Genomic DNA, 21,717 nt, shown 5'->3' on the forward strand with positions numbered 1-21,717 from the left:
ACTGATACATCTTTAGGGAAGCTTACCTGCCCCTCCTCCTTCTGCCCTTTCCGCTCTCTCTTCTCCGACTGTCTGGGAGAGAGGAGATACCCTTTGTCTCTGCTCTCTCTCTCCTAGCCATGAGGACAACTCCCACGCCTGGGCATTGCACCTCCAACTTAGTTAATTAGTTAGAACTAGGTATGCCTTTCTATCTACTATGTATTTCTATAAATAAAGTAGCTTTTCTTATTTTACTAAGTCTTATGTCTCAGTGATCCTAATGCAGGGTAAAAGCCTGCTTTCTTAGGTAAACGCACACACACGCTGGCACACTCACATTTCAGACTGCTGTTACTCTCTGCTGTGCTGCTTAACTAAATTTAGCACCAGTTACAAGATGGCCAGCGCTATTACACCTTATACGTAATTGAGTATTTTCATACAGGCACCGTATAAGTGATAGCAAACGTCTATCAATGTTAGCGGCCTCAAATTTCCCCCAAAGTCAATCTCTTGATATCAGGTCAAAAGTTGATTTAAAGTTACTAAAGGCTGCATAGAGGGCTCCCCCAGGGTTAGCTGTATATTTTTCCACCAGATGTTGTAATACAAGTCCGTGATCCATTGTGGAACCCTCGCCCCTGAATCCAGCCTGCTCGTCTACCAAAATGTTTTCTTGCTCCAACCAATTCTGCAGTTTCTCGTGTAGATGACTAGCGCATAGCTTCCTCATAATGTTCAGCAGGCTAATGGGTCTGTAATTAACAGGGTTGGAACTTTTACCTTTTTTATAAATTGGGATGGTAATGGCAAGCCCCCAATTGTCTGGAATACATGCTGAGTGGTCAATGCTTACAAATAATGCTGCCAATACTGGGGCCCACCACTCCGTATTAGCTTTAAATACTTCAGGAGGAATGTTATCATTCCCAGGTGCTTTACACAGTTTCAATTTGGCAATGAGATTTGTGACTTCCATAACAGTAACAGGTGGCCACTCTGTAAAATCATTTATATTAGCACTTGCTGTCTGGTGGCCTTTCTGGCCCATTGCATAAATACTGCTAAAGTGCAATTCCCTAGAGTTCACAGGAATATGGTACTCCAAATCAACTGATGTTTTCAGCCATCCCCTAGCGACCATCCTCCAAAAGGTAACTGAGTCCTTTGTCCTTGAAGCTTTTATTAAACCCTACCAGTTCTCTCTCTGCACCTGTCTTCCCCCCCCCTTAATTGGATTTTTATACCTCCTCTTCAGCTCCATCCATTCTATGGGCAGTATTGATAGATTCCTATCTCTGTATGATTTATATTTTTCATTCAGGGATTTTTTCATAGCTATACATTCCTGATCAAACCAAGGTTTAGACTTACAGGGGAAGCTATGTTTCCTTACCAAGGACGTATGTGTTAAACAGGTTTGTAAGTCCAAAATCAGTTCTTGGAAAGCCTCAAGAACAGTTTGCACAGAGTCCGCTGACATCAAGACATCACGTTGACGAAGACTCCTATCTGCGCATAGCATCCCTTTTAAATCATTCTCCAACTTAGCCAACCACCTGATATGTGCAGCTCTTACTTCAATCTCTTCATTCAAGATGGGTTCTTGGTCAGCATGAATAATTTGATTGCCACAGTTCAAAGACAAGACCAGGGGCAGGTGGTCACTTTCAATACGTTTATCTACCACACAGCTGTATACTGCATTTAGCAAATAATAAGAAACTATACAAAAAATCAATAATAGATGCTCCAAACCCAGATAAGGTAAATTCTCAATTTCTATCTCCAGCCACACACCCATTTGCTATTACTAAATCCAGTCTATTTAGCATTTGTATATGACAAAACCTGGCATAATTGCACCCTTTATCTTTAAACTGTCCAACTGGTAAATTGAGAGCCTCATTTATTACATGTGGGGTTTCATGGAAATAAGAATACAGAGCCTCATCATTCAATCCTATTCTAGCATTAAAATCTCCAGCCACAATCACAAGGGCTTCTGCGTATAAAACTGTCAGATTAGCAATATATTCTTCTAGTCTTGATCCAGTGTCCTTAACCTTTTTTTTTTTGACGATGAGGAGGCAAATAAACATTTATTACCAATAACCAAGACCAATTAAACTTAATGACTAGAGAGGTAGCAAACCCAGCCAAAGAGTCTGGTCTGGTGATAGTAGCTCAGATGTTTGTAGAGACCAGCACACTCAAGCCTCCTTTAGGATGCCCCCCCCCCGGTGCTTTGGCTTGTTTCCAGCGAGTGGGCCGTGAAACCATTCAGATTGAGTTCCTCTCTGACCCAGATCTCTTGTAAAAGAATAATATTGTACTTCTTAATATAATCGAAAAAAGTGGGTCTGCAGCTTTGTTCCTTCATCCTGAGATATTCCATGAAAGAATTGTTAGCTGAGAGTTTGGTTGGTTTACTCTTTGTCAAGCTGTAGCAGATGGCCTCCTGGCGCTTAATTGCTTAGATGGTGGATTCTGCACTTTAGGTGCCATAACCGATGATCCCAGTTCAGTCTCCAGATGATCAATTGCCTCTATAGTTGGATCTAACCTGCTGACATTTGAGACTACAGGATGCAGTGGACTAGATGAATAGCCCATATAAACTATCGCCTTCTGCGGAGATCCCTTTTCCTCTTCATCTAGATATCTCATATCCTTCCAAGTCTGAGATGAAAATGCTATGGATTTTACATTAGATGTGGTAGGTACTAATTCCTTCTTGGTATAGCCCTGTTCTGTATTAATCGCTGTTAGGTTAATTTCTGCTATGACCTGGCATGGAGGGGCATGATTCTTATCTTCAAAGGGTCCCTGTGCCACTCCCTCTGCACCTTTGGAATTATCATCTTGTGCTGGAGCAAGATCCTCTGTCACTCGGTATTCTTTCTCAGTATAGGCACCACTCCTACATTTCGTCTGCCTGTTTAATAAATGGGTTTTCAAGATCTGAAGTCTTGACACAATTTCATTTTGTGCTGCTGATGGTAAAGCACAGAAAGAATCTAATAGCATTTTCTCCTCTTCGTTGAACAAATCCATCCCATTATTGGTCAGCCTATATTCTTGTGTCCAAGCACAGTTTTTCTCCTCGTGGACCTGTAAATCCAAGTCTTTATAAGGCGGGGGAGCTTCCTCGGCAGATTCAAGCTCAACTAAAAACTTTTCCGGCCCACTATCCACCTTTGCCAAAATACCTTTTGTGTGTGTAAGAAGATAGGCAACTAAAGCCTGGGGAGTGCTAAATTCTCAAAAAATCTGGATGTTAATATACCACTGGTAGAGTGCATCTCTACATTCAAATACGAGTCTGGCTCTACCCCAGCCACTAAAAGTAACCACAGCGCATGCAGTAACATAATTGTAATATAGGTATTCCACTTGAATTATGTCATCTGTGATGAGCAAGCCTGGAAGAGTTCCTTCCAAAAAATTTAAGAGATGAAATTTACATTCATTTTGTGTGAGAAGGCCTACGGGTTTGGGATAGTTAGATAAAACCAGTTTTCGTCGATTAAGCACTAGAAGCCATTTGTCGTCTGCCGCCATCTTCTGAGATGGTTTAGGTTCCAAGAGCACGTGTGCCCATTGGTCCTGCAGGTCAGGATCCTGATCCTGCGCTGAACTATCTGTTAAAGGCTGCAGAGGGAGAACAGCTGCTTTTTCAAGAAGAGAATTGGTGTTATCACCTTTATTTCGGTCAGATTGAGTTTTCTTCTTGCATTTCAGTTCTATTTTCTGCTTTGGGCTGGTATCTAATAACTTTAAAAGTTTCTCAAAGTCCATTTTATTGCAGCGTTGAGTCTTTGGCTGTTTTATATTCTTGCTCTGCTTTACATTACTACTCTGTCTCTTCTTAGTCATTCTCTTAAGTTCCTTATTACTCCCCGAAGTTGTTTTAATTGTTTGTGTTGTTTGTATTGGGCCTTTGTTAATCAGTTTGTTAATAAACTCTCACCTTCACATTTTGGGCCTAACTTTTTTAAAACTTCCACTAATGTGGTTAGAAGCTTATTACATTTGGATAAAAAAGCTTTGTTCTAGATCTCTCACTATCATGAACAGCCAACCTCAATTGGCAAAATATCTCCTCTAATTGGAAGATTCTCTCCTCCTGTCATCTCTTTTTTGCAGATAGGCTCCTTATTAGCTTTTTCTTCACTACAGGCTAGTTCTGCAATTTATTTTAGCCTCAGTTCGTTTAGCTCATTTAAATGGCTATTCTCAAGTGGTTGAGCTACCTCTTGTGGGGTCAAGTTCTCCGCCAGAGCTAACTCTAATGCAAGATTTATGGGAGATAGATCTTCATTAACAATTTGAAGGTCCCCTTTAGTGCCTAAATACCAATCCATGATTAAATTTGGGTGTTGGGGAGATTCCTCTCCTTCCTCCTTATCTCCCTTGCCTTCCTCATCTCCTTCCGTGGAAGAGTAAAAGTGTGTAATTTTTGTTTGTTTTACACCGCACATTTTGAGGAGTAGGCTCGAAGGAAGGCACAATTCCCAGTTTTCTGTAGTCCTTTCTGGTATACACCATATTTCAAGGTTTCCACTTTAATAACAACGTAACAGGTTGTGAGTTGCTAGTTTCCACAGTAGCAAAATTAAGACAAATACATGCCAGGATCTAGATGATTAAACAACTCTCTGATATTACTGATGTTAGTGGAATGCTATTATAGCTATTGCTACTGACTTACTTGATGTAGTTCTAAGTATATCTCCAGCCAAAGCAGAGGTAAAAAAAGATGATACGACGCTATTTTGGACAAAACAATCCTCCAGATTCAGCCAGCAAAGACTAAAACAAACACATTCATAACCAATTAATGTTGGGGATATGATGCGGTATTTAAGCAATGTTGAATCTAATCTCTAAAAATAAATAATAATAATATTAATAATAATAATAATTTAATTTATGTGTCGCCTATCTGGCCAATGGCCACTCTAGGCGACGTACAATTCAAATGCAATAATACATCACAATAAAATACACATAAAATACAAAATGACAGTGAAATACTAACAGTTCAGAGTAATAGGCAATTAGTCCTAAAAATTAACCCTCCCCGGAAGTCCCAAAGGCCTGTCTGAAGAGCCAGGTCTTCAAGGCTTTGCGGAATACGTTCAGGGAAGGGGCATGCCGAAGATCGTATGGGAGGGAGTTCCAGAGAGTGGGGGCCGCCACTGAAAATGCCCTCTCTCTAGTCCCCACCAACCTAGCTGTTTTAGTTGGTGGGACTGAGAGAAGGTCCTGAGTGGCTGATCTTGTCGGGCGGCATAATTGGTGGCGCTGGAGGCGCTCCATCAGGTAAACTGGGCCGAAACCGTGTAGGGATATAAGCCTTGGAGCTCAAGACACAGTGTCCTCCTACATTGCCATCTTGGAACTCTCCGTTCAGACATTCAGTTTATTAACCATATAGTCTAATTTTTTCATTCCCCCCCCCATGTTGCTTTAGACTTGTAGATGGCAAACAGATTATGAGGGCCTGTAATATTTTACTGCATACTGACTAATATCTTTGGTTTTGGACAAGATTTTATAAAAAAATAGATGGAGCTTGGCTGATTTTCCTATAATCAATGGAATTAAAAGCTGGCCAATTGTACTTTCTCTGATAAAATTACTGCATTATGGATCGTCAGTTCATCTGTAAGTGTCTATGTTCTCCAAAGACTATGAATCTGTTTCTTTGTGTATTTTGGGAAGTTTGCAATGCAATGTTTTCTTATATCTAAAAGACTTCTATTTTTGCTTGGTATATTGAAGAGAAGCATTATTTTTGTTCCTGCTGAGTAATGTGCAAAACTCAAAACATTCCTATTGATTATTTATTTGTTTGTTTGTTTGTTGCACTTGTATACCGCCCCGTAGCTGAAGCTCTCTGGGCGGTTTACAGCAACCAAAAACATTAAAACAAATATACAATTTAAAAAAATATTTTAAAAACAATGTAAAACACAATTTAAAACTTTAAAACAATATAAAAACAATTTAAAACACATGCTAAAATGCCTGGGAGAAGAGGAAGGTCTTGACCTGGCGCCAAAAAGATAACAGTGTCGGCGCCAGGCACTCCTCATCAGGGAGGGCATCAGGGAGATTAGTTTTTGTATTTGGATAAGCAAACTGATAGTGCATCTGGCTATGTGTGCTGCTATTACAGTTTCTGTATCAGGTTATAGAGCTACACTTGGCTTAGATAACTGAAAGCAAATTAACTTTCTGTTTCTATTTCTCAAGCAGAAGATGCAGGAAAGAAGGATGGATGGAAGAAATGAAAGAAATACTCTTCTTGATGGAAAATGAGGGAAATACCATATTAAATTTTTTAGAAGGATTGTGGTGCATGTGCAAAACTCAACTATGGTGTCATAAAGGCTCTAACCCTATGCATGCAGGTTTGGGAGTAAGCTCCACTGAGCTTACTTCTGAGTAAACATGCATAAGATTGTGCTGTAAATGGCCTTAGGCAAGGGTACCATGCCAGATCTTAGTCCCTATCCGCAGTATGGGGACAGTACTGGACCACCTTGCAGGGCTGTTGTAAGAATTACTGCGCATGTGCATGGCACTTTAGAGAATTGAAAGTGATATACAAATACTACATTATTAAATCCTTGTACTATGAATACCCTACATCCTGCAACAGCAAGTCAGTGCTTGAATTACAGAGAGTGAGAGGGAGTCTGCCTGCTCCTTACCTTTTGTGATAGGACATAATGTTGCTATTTGAAAAACACAAACCAAAAGCTCTCTTTGGCATATGGAGCTGTTTGTGATTCTGTGGGCCCTGCCAATATAGTCTGAAATTTTGGGATATCATCATGAGTTATGGTGCCTCTCTTTATACTTTCATTAAAGTAATAACTGAGAGAAAGCAAGGACTAGTCGTCTTTTTACTGGGAGAAAAGAGTAATGTTTACTATGTCAATGTTGCAGTCACATTTTAGCTGGTTCAGTGCATGAATAGTGAGGGGAAAAGATGGGAAGGCCTCTATGAACTCAACCAGCCCTCCCCATTTTAGCCAATCTCAACTTTCTTACTGTTTTTATAAGGCTACAGGAGGCTATCTCAAAAGGTTAAAGAGCTAACACCGCACGCGAAAGCCCTGTAATTTGAACACTCTCTGAAAGTGTGGCCATAGGAATATGATAAAATAGTCTGGAGGTGGGAGAATATGGAAAACTGCTATGAATATTCCATCATTTTAAGCCAGACAGGTAAATGAAAGAGTACAGATTATAGTATGTGTAGATGATTTGTTTTGATTTTTTTTTTAATAACAAAAGGATTTCCTCTTTTTTGGACACAATGGCCTTCCCTTTCCCTCAGTTCAGGTGATGTTGGTGACTTCACCGAGATTGTGGTGATGTCATCATGGGGGAGGTTCTAAATTCAGGTGGGGAGGTAGCAGCAGGTGATTCAAGTAGTGGAGAGACCAGAGGGCACAGGAATTGTGGTGGCTACATAGAGCAGGCACATCATCAGCCAAGCACCAGTTCTCGTAACGGTGATGTTACTGCAATTATACAGTTACTTGAAGAATGAGAAAAGCCATAGTATGCTGCTCTAGCAATATTGGGATGATTTTATGCCCAGCTGTGATGAAAGATCAAAATATTGGAAGCTATTTTATACCAAGCCCAACCATTAAGAACATAAGAGCCCTGTTGGATCAGACCCAAGGCCTGTTTAATCCAGCCAGATGCCTATGGGAAGTTCGCAAGCAGGACACATGTGCAACAACACTCTTCCCATTTGTGATTTCCAGCTTAGTTTGACAATATAACCACTACATACTGGCTGAAGACACAGTTCAACAATTAAGGGTGGGGAGGGAATGACAGCTTGTTGAAGTAAAACGTATAATTCCCAGAATCTTAGGCTGCTTTCACACATGGCGCTAATAGCGCTAGTTTAACGGATTAAAAAGGTAGCGCTTCGTTCCATATTTCAAAAATCCCTTTCACACTGCAGTACCTGTTATACCAGCATTTGGCGCAACAGTCTTTCACATACAGAGCAGAGTTTTTCTCCTCCCCCCCTTCATTCAGCCTCACGTGACACCAGATGAGCAGGTCTTCATCTACCTTTGGTTTGAGGCCTGTTCTTTCTGTGCGTGGGGGGCGGTTTGAAAGAGGTGCAATCACGATCAGCTGAGAGGCGCGATCGCGATTAGCTGAGAGGCGCAGCAGCGCAGCAGCAGAGACTGGTTGAGCACAAGCAGCAGCAGCACAGGCTGAGCAAAGGCTGCATGCTGGGAGGCCTGTTGTAAGGGCGGGAACACACTGCATGTTGGGATGGCTGTCACGTGAGCAGCGGCAGCTAGCACAAAACTCCAGCAATCACCGGGTTCCCAGCCTATCGGAATTTTTCTGGTATCATTTATTGCGGAAATTAGTGCTAAACTTCTACTACATTCCACCAGAATTCCGGAGTTACCCGTTATGTCATGTGAAAGCTCAAATTTAATGCGCAAATTAACAGGAAATAAATCGTCAGAATAACGGAATCAAGTGCAGTATGAAAGCACCCTTAGTTTGCTTTCATTTTGAACTGTGTCTTTATTTAATTATTTAAAAAATCTTCCTAGAACAACTGCCTCAGCTACCCATCGTGGCCTTTCCTTCCTATTTGTATAGTGACCACCCCTGCCTACTAGAAGATTTTCAAGGAACGTTTCTTCTTGCCCTTTCTTGGCTGTGAAATCATCTTAGAGGTGCAAGTTGGTTGCATGGGAGAAGGGAGGCCTGGAATGCTTTAGAAATGATGTGACCAATCCCTAATAATGACTTTCTTAAAAAAAGAGAAGTGTGAAGAGATGGAAGAATAAAATGGGGCTAGTTTTCACAATAATTGAGTAATAGAGCTTTTTCCATGACTTTGGTCTTAGGGATTGGTGAGTTGTATGTTTTGAAAGCTTCCCCAATCAGGCATGGTGTCGTAAGTGGGAACGCGCTGATTATAACCTCTTCCATAAGCATGAACTCTACCTGCTCTCAAAGGCTGCAATTCGAGACTCATGATTTTCTTATGGGGACCTTACCCTCACAGTCTTTTGGGGGAGGGCAATTCTAGAGGGATAGCAGTTGTAGCAAAAACAAATACAGCCCCATGCCACCTTTTTAGTTGGCCAATTGTGGCACAATTCAAAACATGTCGATGGGTGCAGAGGAGCAGAGAGAAGAGAAACGTGGTGGTGGGATGGTTACTAAAACACTGTCCTTAACTAAAAATCAAAATAACATAATGTATTAATTTGGCCTCGGGTAGGGTTGACTATTTACCGGGGGGGGGGGAACATCGTAAGTTTTCATACCTTCTTTTGATATAGAGAGGCACAAGTGAAGCTTTTCACACAACACTCCATGTGCTTACTGAATGCACAGGGATCATGCAGTTGGCCACCCCATCCCCACCCCCACCCCTGCTACATGTTTGGCATTACTGTGATGGAACCTTACATTTGCTGTGTAAAATGATTCCTTCATGTGAGCAGCACCCCTAGCCAAGTGTTCTCGTTCCTGTGGCAGAGCCCCAAGGTTAGTGTTTCTCAACCTTGCTTTAACCCACACTCCCTTTTAGTTAATGTACCCTCCCTTCAACCCTGGCTCCCCTACTTTCAATTTTCAAAAGAATTGAAGTATCCTGACTTTTAATTATGGATAAATGTTTGGATTTAATAATAAAAAGGAATCAAAGTGCTTATGCTTCTTTTTAAAAAATCAACTTTTATTTATTGTACATTTTTAAAAACACTCATGTTCCTCCTTGAGATCTTCATATGTCCCCCCAGGGGTACACATCCTACAGGTTGAGAAATGCTGCCTAGGTTCACACATCTGTTTGCATACATAGGTCCAAATATGCAGATATCAAGAATGTGGCTAGTAGCTATCTTGACATTTGGGGACATACACCTATTCTTTGGAACTCCCTGCCTATTAACATCGGGGGGGGGGCACCTTCACTGTATTCCTTTCTGCACTTGCTTAAAAAAATTTTGTTTAGGCAAGCCTATTCGACACATAGATGTTGATGCGTCTTAAATCTTTTTAGTTGGCTGCTGTTTTCAATTCATTTAAAAATGTTTTTAACTACTTGTTTTTAATTGTTTTATTGATCTTTTTAATGTATTTTGTAAACTGATTACAGGGTGTTTTTTAACAATCCAGCGGTATACAAATTTTGTTAAATAAATACATAAAAAATCTAGGGGGCAGTGTTTGTTCTCTTTCACACATTCAGTGAAGACGTGAATAATAGGGGGTTGTTTGACCAGCCCTATTATCCAATTCAGGGGCGGGAAATACCTGTCCCACGAGGCAGCTGCAGCCTCCACAGCCTCCCTTCACGGAGGGCCCAGATGCGCTTTGCCTTCGCCCATCACCTATATGCAGTCAAGCCACTTCCCCGGAGGAAATACGGACAAGTGGAAGCCCCCACCCGCCAATCCAGCAGATGAAACTGCTCGCAAAGGGACACTTACCAGGGGCTGGCTCAAATAGTTACTGACTTGAGCGAGGCAGGGCCAGTGTAGGACCGAAGCCCTTCTGAAAACGCTAAATATGCGCCCGGCTCCTGTTGGTTGCGTCTCCCCCGCTCCTGTTGACCTGCCCCCGTTTTCCCTTTGACGGCCAACTGGACCCCAAGTTTCGGTTTCTAGGCCATCAGTTTCGTTTCCTGCCCTCTTGTTGGGAGGCTTCCTTTTCTCCCTGCCGTCAGCTGACTTTGAGGAAACCGAGGGACACGAAAGCTGTTGGCTCGGCATCCAGCGCCCTCGATAAAAAGCGGGGCCGGGGGAGGGCTGCTTCTGCCTGCCAGGTGGCAGTCGCGGAGGAATCGTTCTCTGGACCTCCAGACCGGGAGTCTCCTTTTGTAGTGTGCGTAGCAGACCCAGACCCAGAGGCGGGAGAAATCAAGATGACAGAAGAGCAGAAGAAGAGTCTGCTTTGTTACCAGCGTTATATAGCGAAGACCCTGAATCCTGTCTATATATTGAGCTACATGAAGGCCTGGCTCAGCGATGGTAAGTTGGAAGTTTGTTTTTTTCCATGGGAAAGGGAGCACAGCAGCTCTCGCACCCCCTTCCTGATGTAGTTGCTAGAGTGCGGGGAAATATCGATGATCAGGGGCGTCACTAGGGTTGGTGTCACCCCCATGGACCTCCTCCCGTACCAGACCATATAGAATCCTTAGTAATGTTTTTTGTACTAATGTTACTTGTAAATTGTAATTCCCATATATCACTGAATGTAAATTGTAATTCCCATATATCACTGAATGTAATAGCACATATACAGAGCCCGCTGTGGGATCGTCACACAAACAACATAGTACATTTTTTTCCCTTTCACAAGGACATGTAAAAGATTGAACCCAGGACCTTCTGCATGCAAAGCACATGCTCAGCCTACCACTGAGATAAAGGGTAGAAAAGCACTCACTGTTCTGCTGGCCTGGGGATAATTCTGAGGGCCAGTTAGAGAGGCTTGGAGGGCCACATTTGGTCTCTGGGCCTGAGCTATCCTCCCCTCCCCCCCCATTCTAATGAGCAGCCACAAGTGAAGCAGGGCTGGGTGTGCAGAAATCCTGATTCAGTAGGTCCCCTTTCCAAGTCTGCACAGTTTTGTTTTGGCTTCAGAGGATCTCCAAATCAAGGATTACAGGGACAGAAGAGGCAATGTCATTTCCACACAGAATTGAACTGAAACTTATCTTTTTTTGAGAAATTAAGCACTGGGGATCATATTGCACCAAGTCTAACAGCAATGGTAAATTTCTTAAAAAAAAAAAAAAGCCAAAGCTCACGGATGCTTGCTAGCTCTGTACCCCTAAACCAAGGGATGTAGTCATCCATTTGTCTGGGGGCAGGGGTTAGACCAGTTGATTTTTGGAAGCAGGGTCCCCACAGGGTCCCTATGTCTCCAGCACCCTACAAGCCAATCAGCCTGAAAGGAGTGTAAATTACTGAGAAGAGTCTCCTAACATGCTTCCTTAATAAATAATAAATAAATAAAATTTTATTTAGCAGACGCCCATCTGTCCGACTGAACGGACACTCTGGGCGACTTACAATATAAAATACAATATAAAATACAATCTACTCATATACATAATCATCACATTATTAATATCATAAATCTCATCTGAAGACCATCTTACATTAATACAATGTAAAACCTAACCCACCCCAGAGATCCCATAGGCCTGCCTGAAGAGCCAGGTCTTCAAGGCTCGGCGAAAAGTCAGTAGGGAGGGGGCATGCCGAAGGTCAAAGGGAAGTAAGTTCCAGAGGGTGGGGGCCACGATCGAAAAAGCCCTCTCCCTGGTCCGCACCAACCTAGCTGTCTTAGTCGGTGGAACCGAGAGAAGGTCCTGTGAGGCTGATCTTGTTTGGCGGCATATTTGGTGATACTGGAGGTGCTCCTTCAGATAAACTGGGCCGGAACTGTATAGAGTTTTAAAGGTTAAAACCTTTCCTTGTCTTTTCCTGCTGATTGGAGCCAAGCAGAGTGAAATGAGATGAGTCAGCCACTGAGAAGACTCTTCTCAGTAGCCAACACTTCCCCCCTTTCATGCTTACTGGCACGTAGGAACGTATGTTGTTGTGGGAGAAGGTATTAACAAGGATCTCATTCTCAACCCAGCAGCAAAAAGGGTGTGGGTGTGGCTGGGAGTGTCATGAAGGTGTATTCTATTGTAAACCGCTTTGAGATCTTTTAGACAGTAAGCGGTCTATCATCATCATCATCACCATCATCATCTTTACTCTAAAGCAGGGGTGGGAAACCTTTTTTCAGCCCAAGGGCCACAGCAGACTGGCCAGAGAAGTCTCGATAAGACCGGCACATGAAATTTGGATAAATTGGTATTCATCCAAAAAACTATACAGAAATGGTTGATTGATGGAGATATTTTCATGTATAAATGCACACACTAATATTTGCACACTAAGAGTCAGTGGGATGAAGATTCCACACTTTCTTTGTGACATTAGGAATATAAGAGGATCCCTGTTGATAATTGTTCTAATATATAACACACTAGATTACAGTAAAACAAAATCCCCTGATATTTGGGGGGAAGTGAGATGCATATAGTGGGTTACATTTTCTCTAACTTTCTTGTAAGAGTGCTGTCATATTAATTTGGAGATAGTCTGGCTGTAGAGATGGAAAGGTGCAAGAAAGGGCAACTAAAATTTAGCAGGCAGATGGATCAACTCCCATATGAAGAAAGCTTACAATGTCTGGGGCTTTTTGATTTAGAAAAAGGGCAAGTAAGCTAAGGGGGGTCATGACTGAAATGCATTACATTACGCATGGTGCAGAGAATGTGGTTAGAGAGAAGATTTTCTTCCTCTTAACACTAGAAACTGGGTCATCGAGCGAAGCTGAATGGTAGAAGATTCAGGACATACAAGGAGTACTTATTCACACTACCCACAATTTTACTACCACAAGATGTGATGACCACCATTTTTAATGCTATAGACAAATTCATGAAGGATAAGGCTGTCAATGGCTACAAGCCATGTTGCTTGTACATTACCTCCATGATCAGAGGTGGCATGTCTCAGAATACATGTTGCTGGGGGGAGGGCTCTTACCTTCATGTCCTACTTATGCAGAAGTTCCCAGGCATCTCCAAGGAGGTCTGGGGAAAAGAAGCCTGCCTGAAACACTGGAGAGCTGCTGCTAGTCACTGTAGACAATGCTGTGCTAGATGGACCATAAGGCAGCTTCTTATGTTGTGGACCTTTTATTGGTTTCTGGCTGATTACTGTGGGATATAGAAGACTGGACTACAAAGCCCTTTAGTCTGATCCAGCATAGCTCTTCTTGTATTCTCATGTCTTTATTTCAAGTCTCATTTCTATCTTAAAATTATTATGGTTTTAATTACTATTAATATGCAAGGAGTACACTGGTTCCTGATGAAGGCTGGTGGCTCCATTATCAGTGAGGCAGTGAATACTTTCAACAACCCATCCAAGGTGCTTTAAGCTTGAACAGCTCCTTGATAGTTCAGACTAAAACCTGGGGAGGATTCACTGCCCCATTGACATCAGAGCCACCAGCCTCCACTGTTGGTTCCTGTTCAACCTACACTTCATAATTAGGCTTATATTTCCAATATTCTGTCCTCCAAAGGAATCTGATTTTGAAGTGGCAATCCTGAAATTCTTACTGCCTGGATAAATTGGCACTGGTGGTGGGGTGTGGGTTAATCAGAAGCATCACTATGCATCCTTTGACCTCTTGTTGAAGTGATTCTTCCCAAATCTGCCTACCCAAGATGACACTAGCAGGCTTTAGCATCATGATAGAACATGATCTCATACAACAGGGGTGGCTAAGCTGTGACTTTCCAGATGTTGTTGGATGCCAGCTCCCAACAGAACCATCCAGCATGGCCAATGGTCAGGACACAAGGATGAGAGTTGTCATCCAGCAACAAACAGAGGGTCACACGTTCCCCAAACATACCACAGAACTAGCACCGATGTACAAATGTTCCTTGGGTGACTGAGCCTAGGGCTTGTACCTGATAAAGAGTTAGCAAGGTTCTATATGTGCAGGTTTTAGAAAAACACATGAAAGCAAACTCACATGTACAAATGTACATCTAGGCTGTGACTGAAAGCTCTACATGTTTTAAATGTTCACTCACATTCTGCTTGAGATCTGCTAGAGAGGCTCTGCTGGTAGTTCCAGGTTTAAGTGAAATCCAAGGGTTAGTTAGCTGGGCGAGGGTCTTGTTAGCAATAGCACTCCATTTGTAAGTTAGGCTGGTGGCAACATTGTATAGCTTTAGGCACCAGGTGAAGATCTGCCTCTTCATTTCAGGCTTTTAACAATTGCAATCTTGGCCTGTAGTTTGGGACACTGACAGATTACTGATGTGATTTGATATGTTAATATTTTGTTTTATGTTCATACTTGCTGTAACCTCGCCTGGGGTCCTGCAATGAAGGGTAGGCTATACTTTTTTAAAAAAAATTCTCATCAGTGTCAGACAATCGTCCCTGTGTATTGCATCAGGGTCCCTGGATATGCTCTGGAACCACTGGACAAGGAAAATGATGATTTGAATAAATTTATATGCAAGTGGAGAGTTGCAAAAATTTGCTGTTTGTGTGTGTATGTATTCTGTGTCAATTCCCTGCTCACATCTTACATTGATTCAAATTCACCCCCTCATTCAAACTACTACAGTGTAATCATCCAACTGCTGCTTTATTTATTTATTTAGTCATCCATCCATCCATCCATCCATCCATCCATCCATCCATCCATCTCATTTATGAATTGCTTCCCATGAGAGATCCAAAAATGATTTACAATATAATAAAACATATATAAAACAGTTACATGTACAAAGACAGTTTATATATATGTATATGTGTGTATATATATATATATATATGTATATATATATGTATATATATATATATATATATATATGTATGTATATATATATATGTGTGTGTATATATATATATACGTGTGTGTATATATGTGTGTGTGTATATATATGTATATATATATGTATGTGTATATATATATATGTATGTATATATATATGTATGTATATGTGTATATGTGTATATATGTATATATATATATGTATGTATGTATATATATGTATGTATATATATATGTATATATATATATACACACACATATATATATATACATATATATACACACACATACATATATACATATATATATACACACAGAGAGAGAGAGAGAGATTTAAACAGTAATAGCACATACATAAAATCAACTCAGATCCAATACAAATATAATTTGGTACCTGTATGCACAACACCAGGGGTAGGGAAACTTTTTGGCTCCATGGGGACACTTTGACAGGTGGACGGGGCAACCCACCAGTCAATCACATGGCTCCATTATGACATCACACAATTTACAGGTGGGTTGTTCTGTCAAAATCTCTTGCCCTTCGGGAGTCTCCCTGTGTTTTTTCTTTCTATTCCCAATGTCAGCGGTGGAAAGGAGCTGCACAGGGCAACTTCAAAGAGCAGCACTGGGAGGGAAAAGCAGTTTTCATTGAATAGAAGGCATGCTCCTGCTGCCCATCAGCTGATGGGTGTTTGGGAGTGCACCTTGGTCCAGCAAAGGAAAGGTCAGGTGCCCACTTTAAGCTTCCTATTGTTCCTTTGAAGCTGTGCCCTTACCTGCCTCAGACCTGGTGCTATGTATGACATCAGAGGTAGAATGGGTGGATGGGGCTTCCCCAAAACGGCCTCGTGGGACAAATGGGGAGACCTGGTGAGCCAAGTCTGGCCCACGGGCCAGAGCTTCCCATCCCTGTACTACTTAATACACTAAAAATATGAGACACCATCCACTTGTACCTTGTGATCCTCAGGGCAGCTCTCCACCTGTTAGCTTCCTTCTTGCTCTTCCCCCGCGCCTTCCACGGCTGCGCGGGCTTCCTGCTCTTCTCCCGCGTGCCGTAACGCCACCCTCCACGTGTTGTTAGCGCGGGCAGGGCAGCTGTCCGCCATAGATTTATATCCCGCCCTTCCTCCCAGTAGGAGCCCATGTACTTAATACTACATAGTAAATGTGTGTGTGAGAGAATAGAATAGAAATGCGGTATATTTTAACTGATGGATCTGTTAACTGTAGCTAATGTATTTTTACCTAGTTTAATATTTTATTGTGTTTTTAGGTACTGTGCACGATTGCCTTGTGAGCCGCCCTGAGCGCCCGCCCCATTGTGGGGTAAAAGGGCAGGATAGAAATATTTTACATAAATAAACAAGCTTTCCCACAATGAAGAATGAAGCAAAAGCAACTATGATTTGGATCCAACCCTTCCATTAACCCGTTGCATAATTTAATTTTTCTGTTTTGTTTTTTATGGAATGTATTTGTATTTTATTGTACGTCGCCCAGAGTGGCAGGATAACCCCTGCCAGATGGGCGTCTAACAAATTTAATAAAATAAATAAATAAATTTAATTAATAAATAAAGGATGGCACATGTATGGGAGTTTTGGCGGGCTGTCCCGGCCACCGCCCCCATTTCTCCCCTTCCCTGAGGTGACACGAAGAAAGAGAAAGTTGGTCTCCCTCAGAGTGCCGCTCCCAGCGTTTTCGCTTGGGCACACTCGCTGGCATTCCCTCAGGGAAAGGAGGAGGAGGAGGCGGCACGGCGGTGGCAATGCGTGCCTCATCCAACCCCGCCCACTCCCCACTTTGGCACGTGTCCCCCTCATCCCCCCACACTCGTTAGGGAGCGCACACGTGAGATGGAGGGAGGCGGGAGAGAAAGAGTGTGCAGGAGCGAGCTGCAAGGGAGTGCGAAGGAGCCAGCCTGTGAGGCGGCAGGGTGGGCGCTGAGGGAAGAGGGCAGTTGCTGCGCTCACTCTTGATCTCTCCTTCTCTCTCCTCCTTGGCCGCGCCTGCTGCTTCCCGGCAGCCGTGCCTAGGGTGGGGGGGCAGCTCTGGATGTCACCCCCGTCTCGTGGTCAATTTCATTCTACTTGCTGGGGTTTTTGTTTCAAATCATTTCACTGCGGGAAGGAAAGGGAGAAGGAGGGGTGTGTGACACATTTCTTGCTTTTTTGGAGAAATAAGTGCAATTGCCAGCATGTGTATCTCCTTAAATATCCATAAAGGCAGAAAAGCATACATTCCATAAAGGCAGAAAAGCATACATAAGCGTAATATTGCAAATACAAACAAGAAAGCAAGCAGGCTTCAAATGGGTAGACCTGGTGGCCTGGTCTACCCATTGAAATGCATAGACTTTCCGGACACCAGGTCTACCCATTGAAATGCCAGATCTACTCATTGAAAAGCATTGGCTGTTGTGATGCCAGGTCTACCCATTGAGACACATGGGCTTTTCTGCCCCCAGTTCTACCCGTTGAAAGTAATGGGCATTCCCTGCCCTGCATATGAGTGGTTTGCTGCAGTGTCCCCGCCGCCCAGAACCATAGAGCAAGAAACGTGTCACCCCCCCTTCTCCCTTTCCTTCCCGAGGGAAAATGATTTGAAACAAAAACCCCTGCGAGTAGAATGAAATTGACAAAGCTTTCCAGAGGCAGGCATGAAACTGACCAGCAGCCCCTTTCTTGTTTGTATTTGCGATATTACGCTTAAACGAATGTATGCTTTTCTGCCTTTATGGATATTTAAGGAGATACACACGCTGGCAGTTGCACTTATTTCTCCAAAAAAGCAAGAAACGTGTCACCCCCCTCCTTCTCCCTTTCCTTTCCACAGCGAAATGATTTGAAGCAAAAACCCCAGCGAGTAGAATGAAATTGACCACCCCCCTCCTTCTCCCTTTCCTTCCGCGGCGAGAACTCCTTTACAGCCATATTGTGCTTCGTTGCAAAGGGGGAGAGGAGCATACATCATTTTTTTGCTGACCAATTGGTTGATAGGGGGAGGTTTTGGAGGCGGAGCTTGGAAAAACCGAAAAGAATGTAGGGGTCTTACCGCTGCGGGTGCAAAAAAGCATTTTTTTTTTAATTGGGAAAGAGCGAACTAAAAGGCAAAGTGAGGACTATCAGATGACAAACCGAATATGGAAACCGTGGATTATCCCGCTCCGTTTGGATAAGCCCCTAGTCTGAAACGTCAGAGAGGCGCTGCCAGTCTGTGTAGGCAATACTGAGCTAGTTGGACCATTTTGCCGTGTTGGTGTAAGGCAGCTTCTGATCTTCCTGTTTTGTAGCCCAGGATGTTGCAAACCATGGCAGGCACACCAGCACACAGAGATCAGTGTCTTATAGTGGATAGTCTGGTATGGTATACTTGGACTGGGAAGAACTGAGTTCAAATTAAACGTGGATTAATTTTATTTCTGATTTTAAGTCGCCAAAAAAGGCTTTTTTAAAAAGGATCTCTTGAACAAGGAGGGGATTTTCTCCCAGAGCAAGTAGTACCTTAAGGTGTTTTCTACATAACAGGTGCTACTTGCATTGAGAGAAAATCCCCCATTGGTTCCAATGGGGAATTTCCACCTCAAACAAATAACTGGATTCAGAAAAGCAATTTTCCTGTAAAAGGAGGAAAAGTTCAGTTCCTTCTACATGCCTGTTATGAGACCATTAATTATTATGTCCTTCCCCAGCTGATGCAATTTGCGTTAAAACAATAACAGCAATCCCCTTAAGAATAAATGAAAAGGCACATTTAATGTCACATTTACTTTGGTCCTTTGAGGCAATTGTGAAATCTATCCTTACCAGAAGGGAGCCCTGTTGAATTCAGTGGGTAAGCTGCAATCCTAAACACCTTTACTAGGAAGTAAACCACACCAAATTTCTCTTTGTGTAGCAAGGATGGGGAACTTGTGGACCGCCATATGTTGTTGGACTACTACAACTCCCTTCATTCCTGGTTAGGGATGGGTGAGAAATTTGAATAAGTTTGCATTTCAAGCTGAATCTGTCAAATTCACATTTTCTAAAACCATGTGAGAACTGAAACACAGCCATCCTTCAAAATCTACACTTATTTGAATTTTGCAACACAGTTTTGCAACCAATGTTTCAAAAAATGCATATGTTAGAGGAAAGTGACATAAAAATGAAGTGATAGGTGAAAATCATACAAAAATTCATTATATAAAACAATAAACTGCTTGCAAAAATGTGTAGATTAGTCAAGACTGCCTACAAAAGCATGTTTATTAAGAGAAACTTGCACTAAAATGTTGAAGAATTTTCATGAGGTTTTTTTTAAAAAAAATGTATATTGCTGCAGAAATGTAGAGAACAGACTGCTTTCACACATGGGGCTTATTGCATTAGTTTAACGGATTAAAAAGGTAGTGCTTCTGTCCCGATTTCTAAAATCCCTTTCACACTGCAGTACCTCTTGCGCTAAGGAACTGCAGCCTTTTCAGCCAATATACCGGCATTTCTCACAACAGTCTTTCACACAGCTTCTTTTCATCCCTCACCCATTATACACATACACACCATTCAACACTCTGTAGGAGGTCTAAGATCTCGTCTAGTCACCATGCAAGGCCTCTCCCTTTAGGATATGAGTTTTTCAATTATTTTAGTTGTATCAACATAGGGGTGTGTGTAGGAAATGCTGCTGCTATCAGTGCCAATGCCAGAATACAGGTACAATTTTCATCAGGAAAAAAAAATACGTGACTAAAGGGTGGGAATGCACTACATGCTGGGGTGCCTGTTACATGAGCAGCTGCAGCTAGCAAAAAACTCCCACAATCTTCCAGGTTCCCAGCCTTGCTATTGGACTCTTTCTGGTATCATTTATCACAGAAATGTGTGCTAAACTTGCACTACATTCCACTAGAATTCCGGAGCTAGCTTGTACATTGTGTGAAAGATCAAATATAATGCACAAATTACCAGGTAACTAATTGTCAGAATAATGGAATAAAGTGCAGTGTGAAAGCAGCCTCAATTTAAGATTGGAAAAATGAGAAATTGAGAGAACTGAAATAGGGATGGAAGGATCTGCCAACCATGGGCTATGCTACCTGGGCCTGATGGGCGTTGGGAGGCCAGCCACATGTTCAGGGCCACAGATTCCCCGTCCCTGCTGTACATTTACTAACTAAAAATTGAAGATTGTACATCTTTATTGCCAAATAAGCCCTACTTCATTCTCTGAGGTTTAATTGACCAGAACATCCAGAAGCAAGAGCTATTTGTTACTGTCAGTACAGTGTTTTTCCATGGCATGGAAAGCAGAGGCCTATATAGTTTGGTTGGCGGGTTAAATCCATCTTAACCAACCTGGTGTTCTCTGGTTGTTTGGAGTACAAACTCCCATCAATGTCCCAACCAGCACAGCTTTGGGGAGCTGTAGAACAGGATAACAGACTGGCGAAGGCTGGGTTATAGTTTGCATAATAGAATAGCAGAGTTGGAAGGTGTCTATAAGGCCACTGAGTCCAACCCCCTGCTCAGTGCAGGAATCCAACTTAAAGCATACGCAATAAATATGATGAATGACCTATTGTGTTGTGTTTATCATGCTTAGCTTCAAAAGTCCTTAGAATGTTTTAACTGGTAGTCGTAGATCTGGTTTTAATAGATTATGAGAAGAGACTTTAATAGGAGTATGGGAAACGGAACGGTCTAGAATGACCCTTTTATAACTAATGCTCCACAAAACTGGGATTTGTTGTTGTTTATCATTAAATTTACTACCGGCCCTTCACCAGTAAGTCCCAGGGTATGTCACAACAATATAATGTATTTTCAATACAATGCATTAGAGAGAGTTCAACAACATCTTAGAATTGAAACCATTCCAATACTCCAATAATATACTTTTATTAACCTCTTCACACCCAGCAGCCATCTGGAACAGAACAGAATGGCCTGGAATGCCAACTTTGGAGCTAGTCAAACCAAGCAAATTCACTGAATTAGTTGAACCTTTATGCAGTGTATGTAAACAGTAATTTGGGTATATTTTTATTATTTAATTATTTATTATTTGTTTTATATCCCGCCCTTCCTCCCAGTAGGAGCCCAGGACGGCAAACCAAAGCACTAAAAACGCTTTAAAACATCATAAAAACAGACTGTAAAATACATTAAAATAAAACATTTTTTTAAATTGTTTTAAAAGTTTCCAAAATATCTTTAAAAAAAAGAAAAGGTTTAAAAATATATTGTTATGAGCATTGGGGGGGGGGCTGGAATGGATGATTTCTGTGGG

At 42.1% G+C, this 21,717-nt stretch overlaps 1 protein-coding gene and 1 long non-coding RNA gene across 2 annotated transcripts in view; one reads left to right on the forward strand and one right to left on the reverse strand.

Annotated features, from left to right (window-relative positions):
* LOC133387379 (uncharacterized) overlaps positions 1 to 10,718 on the reverse strand; it is a 33,218-nt gene extending 22,500 nt beyond the window's left edge. Inside the window, exons 1-2 of the long non-coding RNA XR_009763459.1 lie at positions 10,497 to 10,718; positions 4,697 to 4,797 (exon numbers count right to left, since the gene is read on the reverse strand). This is a non-coding gene — a long non-coding RNA (uncharacterized LOC133387379). The remainder of the gene's footprint in view (positions 1 to 4,696; positions 4,798 to 10,496) is intronic.
* Positions 10,687 to 21,717, forward strand: part of RIGI (RNA sensor RIG-I) — a 59,936-nt gene continuing 48,905 nt past the window's right edge. The window contains exon 1 of the mRNA XM_061631982.1: positions 10,687 to 11,036. Coding sequence (XP_061487966.1) covers positions 10,931 to 11,036 — 106 coding nt within the window. The 5' untranslated portion in view covers positions 10,687 to 10,930. The remainder of the gene's footprint in view (positions 11,037 to 21,717) is intronic.

This window comes from Rhineura floridana, chromosome 1 (genome assembly GCF_030035675.1).
Source record: "Rhineura floridana isolate rRhiFlo1 chromosome 1, rRhiFlo1.hap2, whole genome shotgun sequence".
Classification (NCBI taxonomy): Eukaryota; Metazoa; Chordata; class Lepidosauria; order Squamata; family Rhineuridae; genus Rhineura; species Rhineura floridana.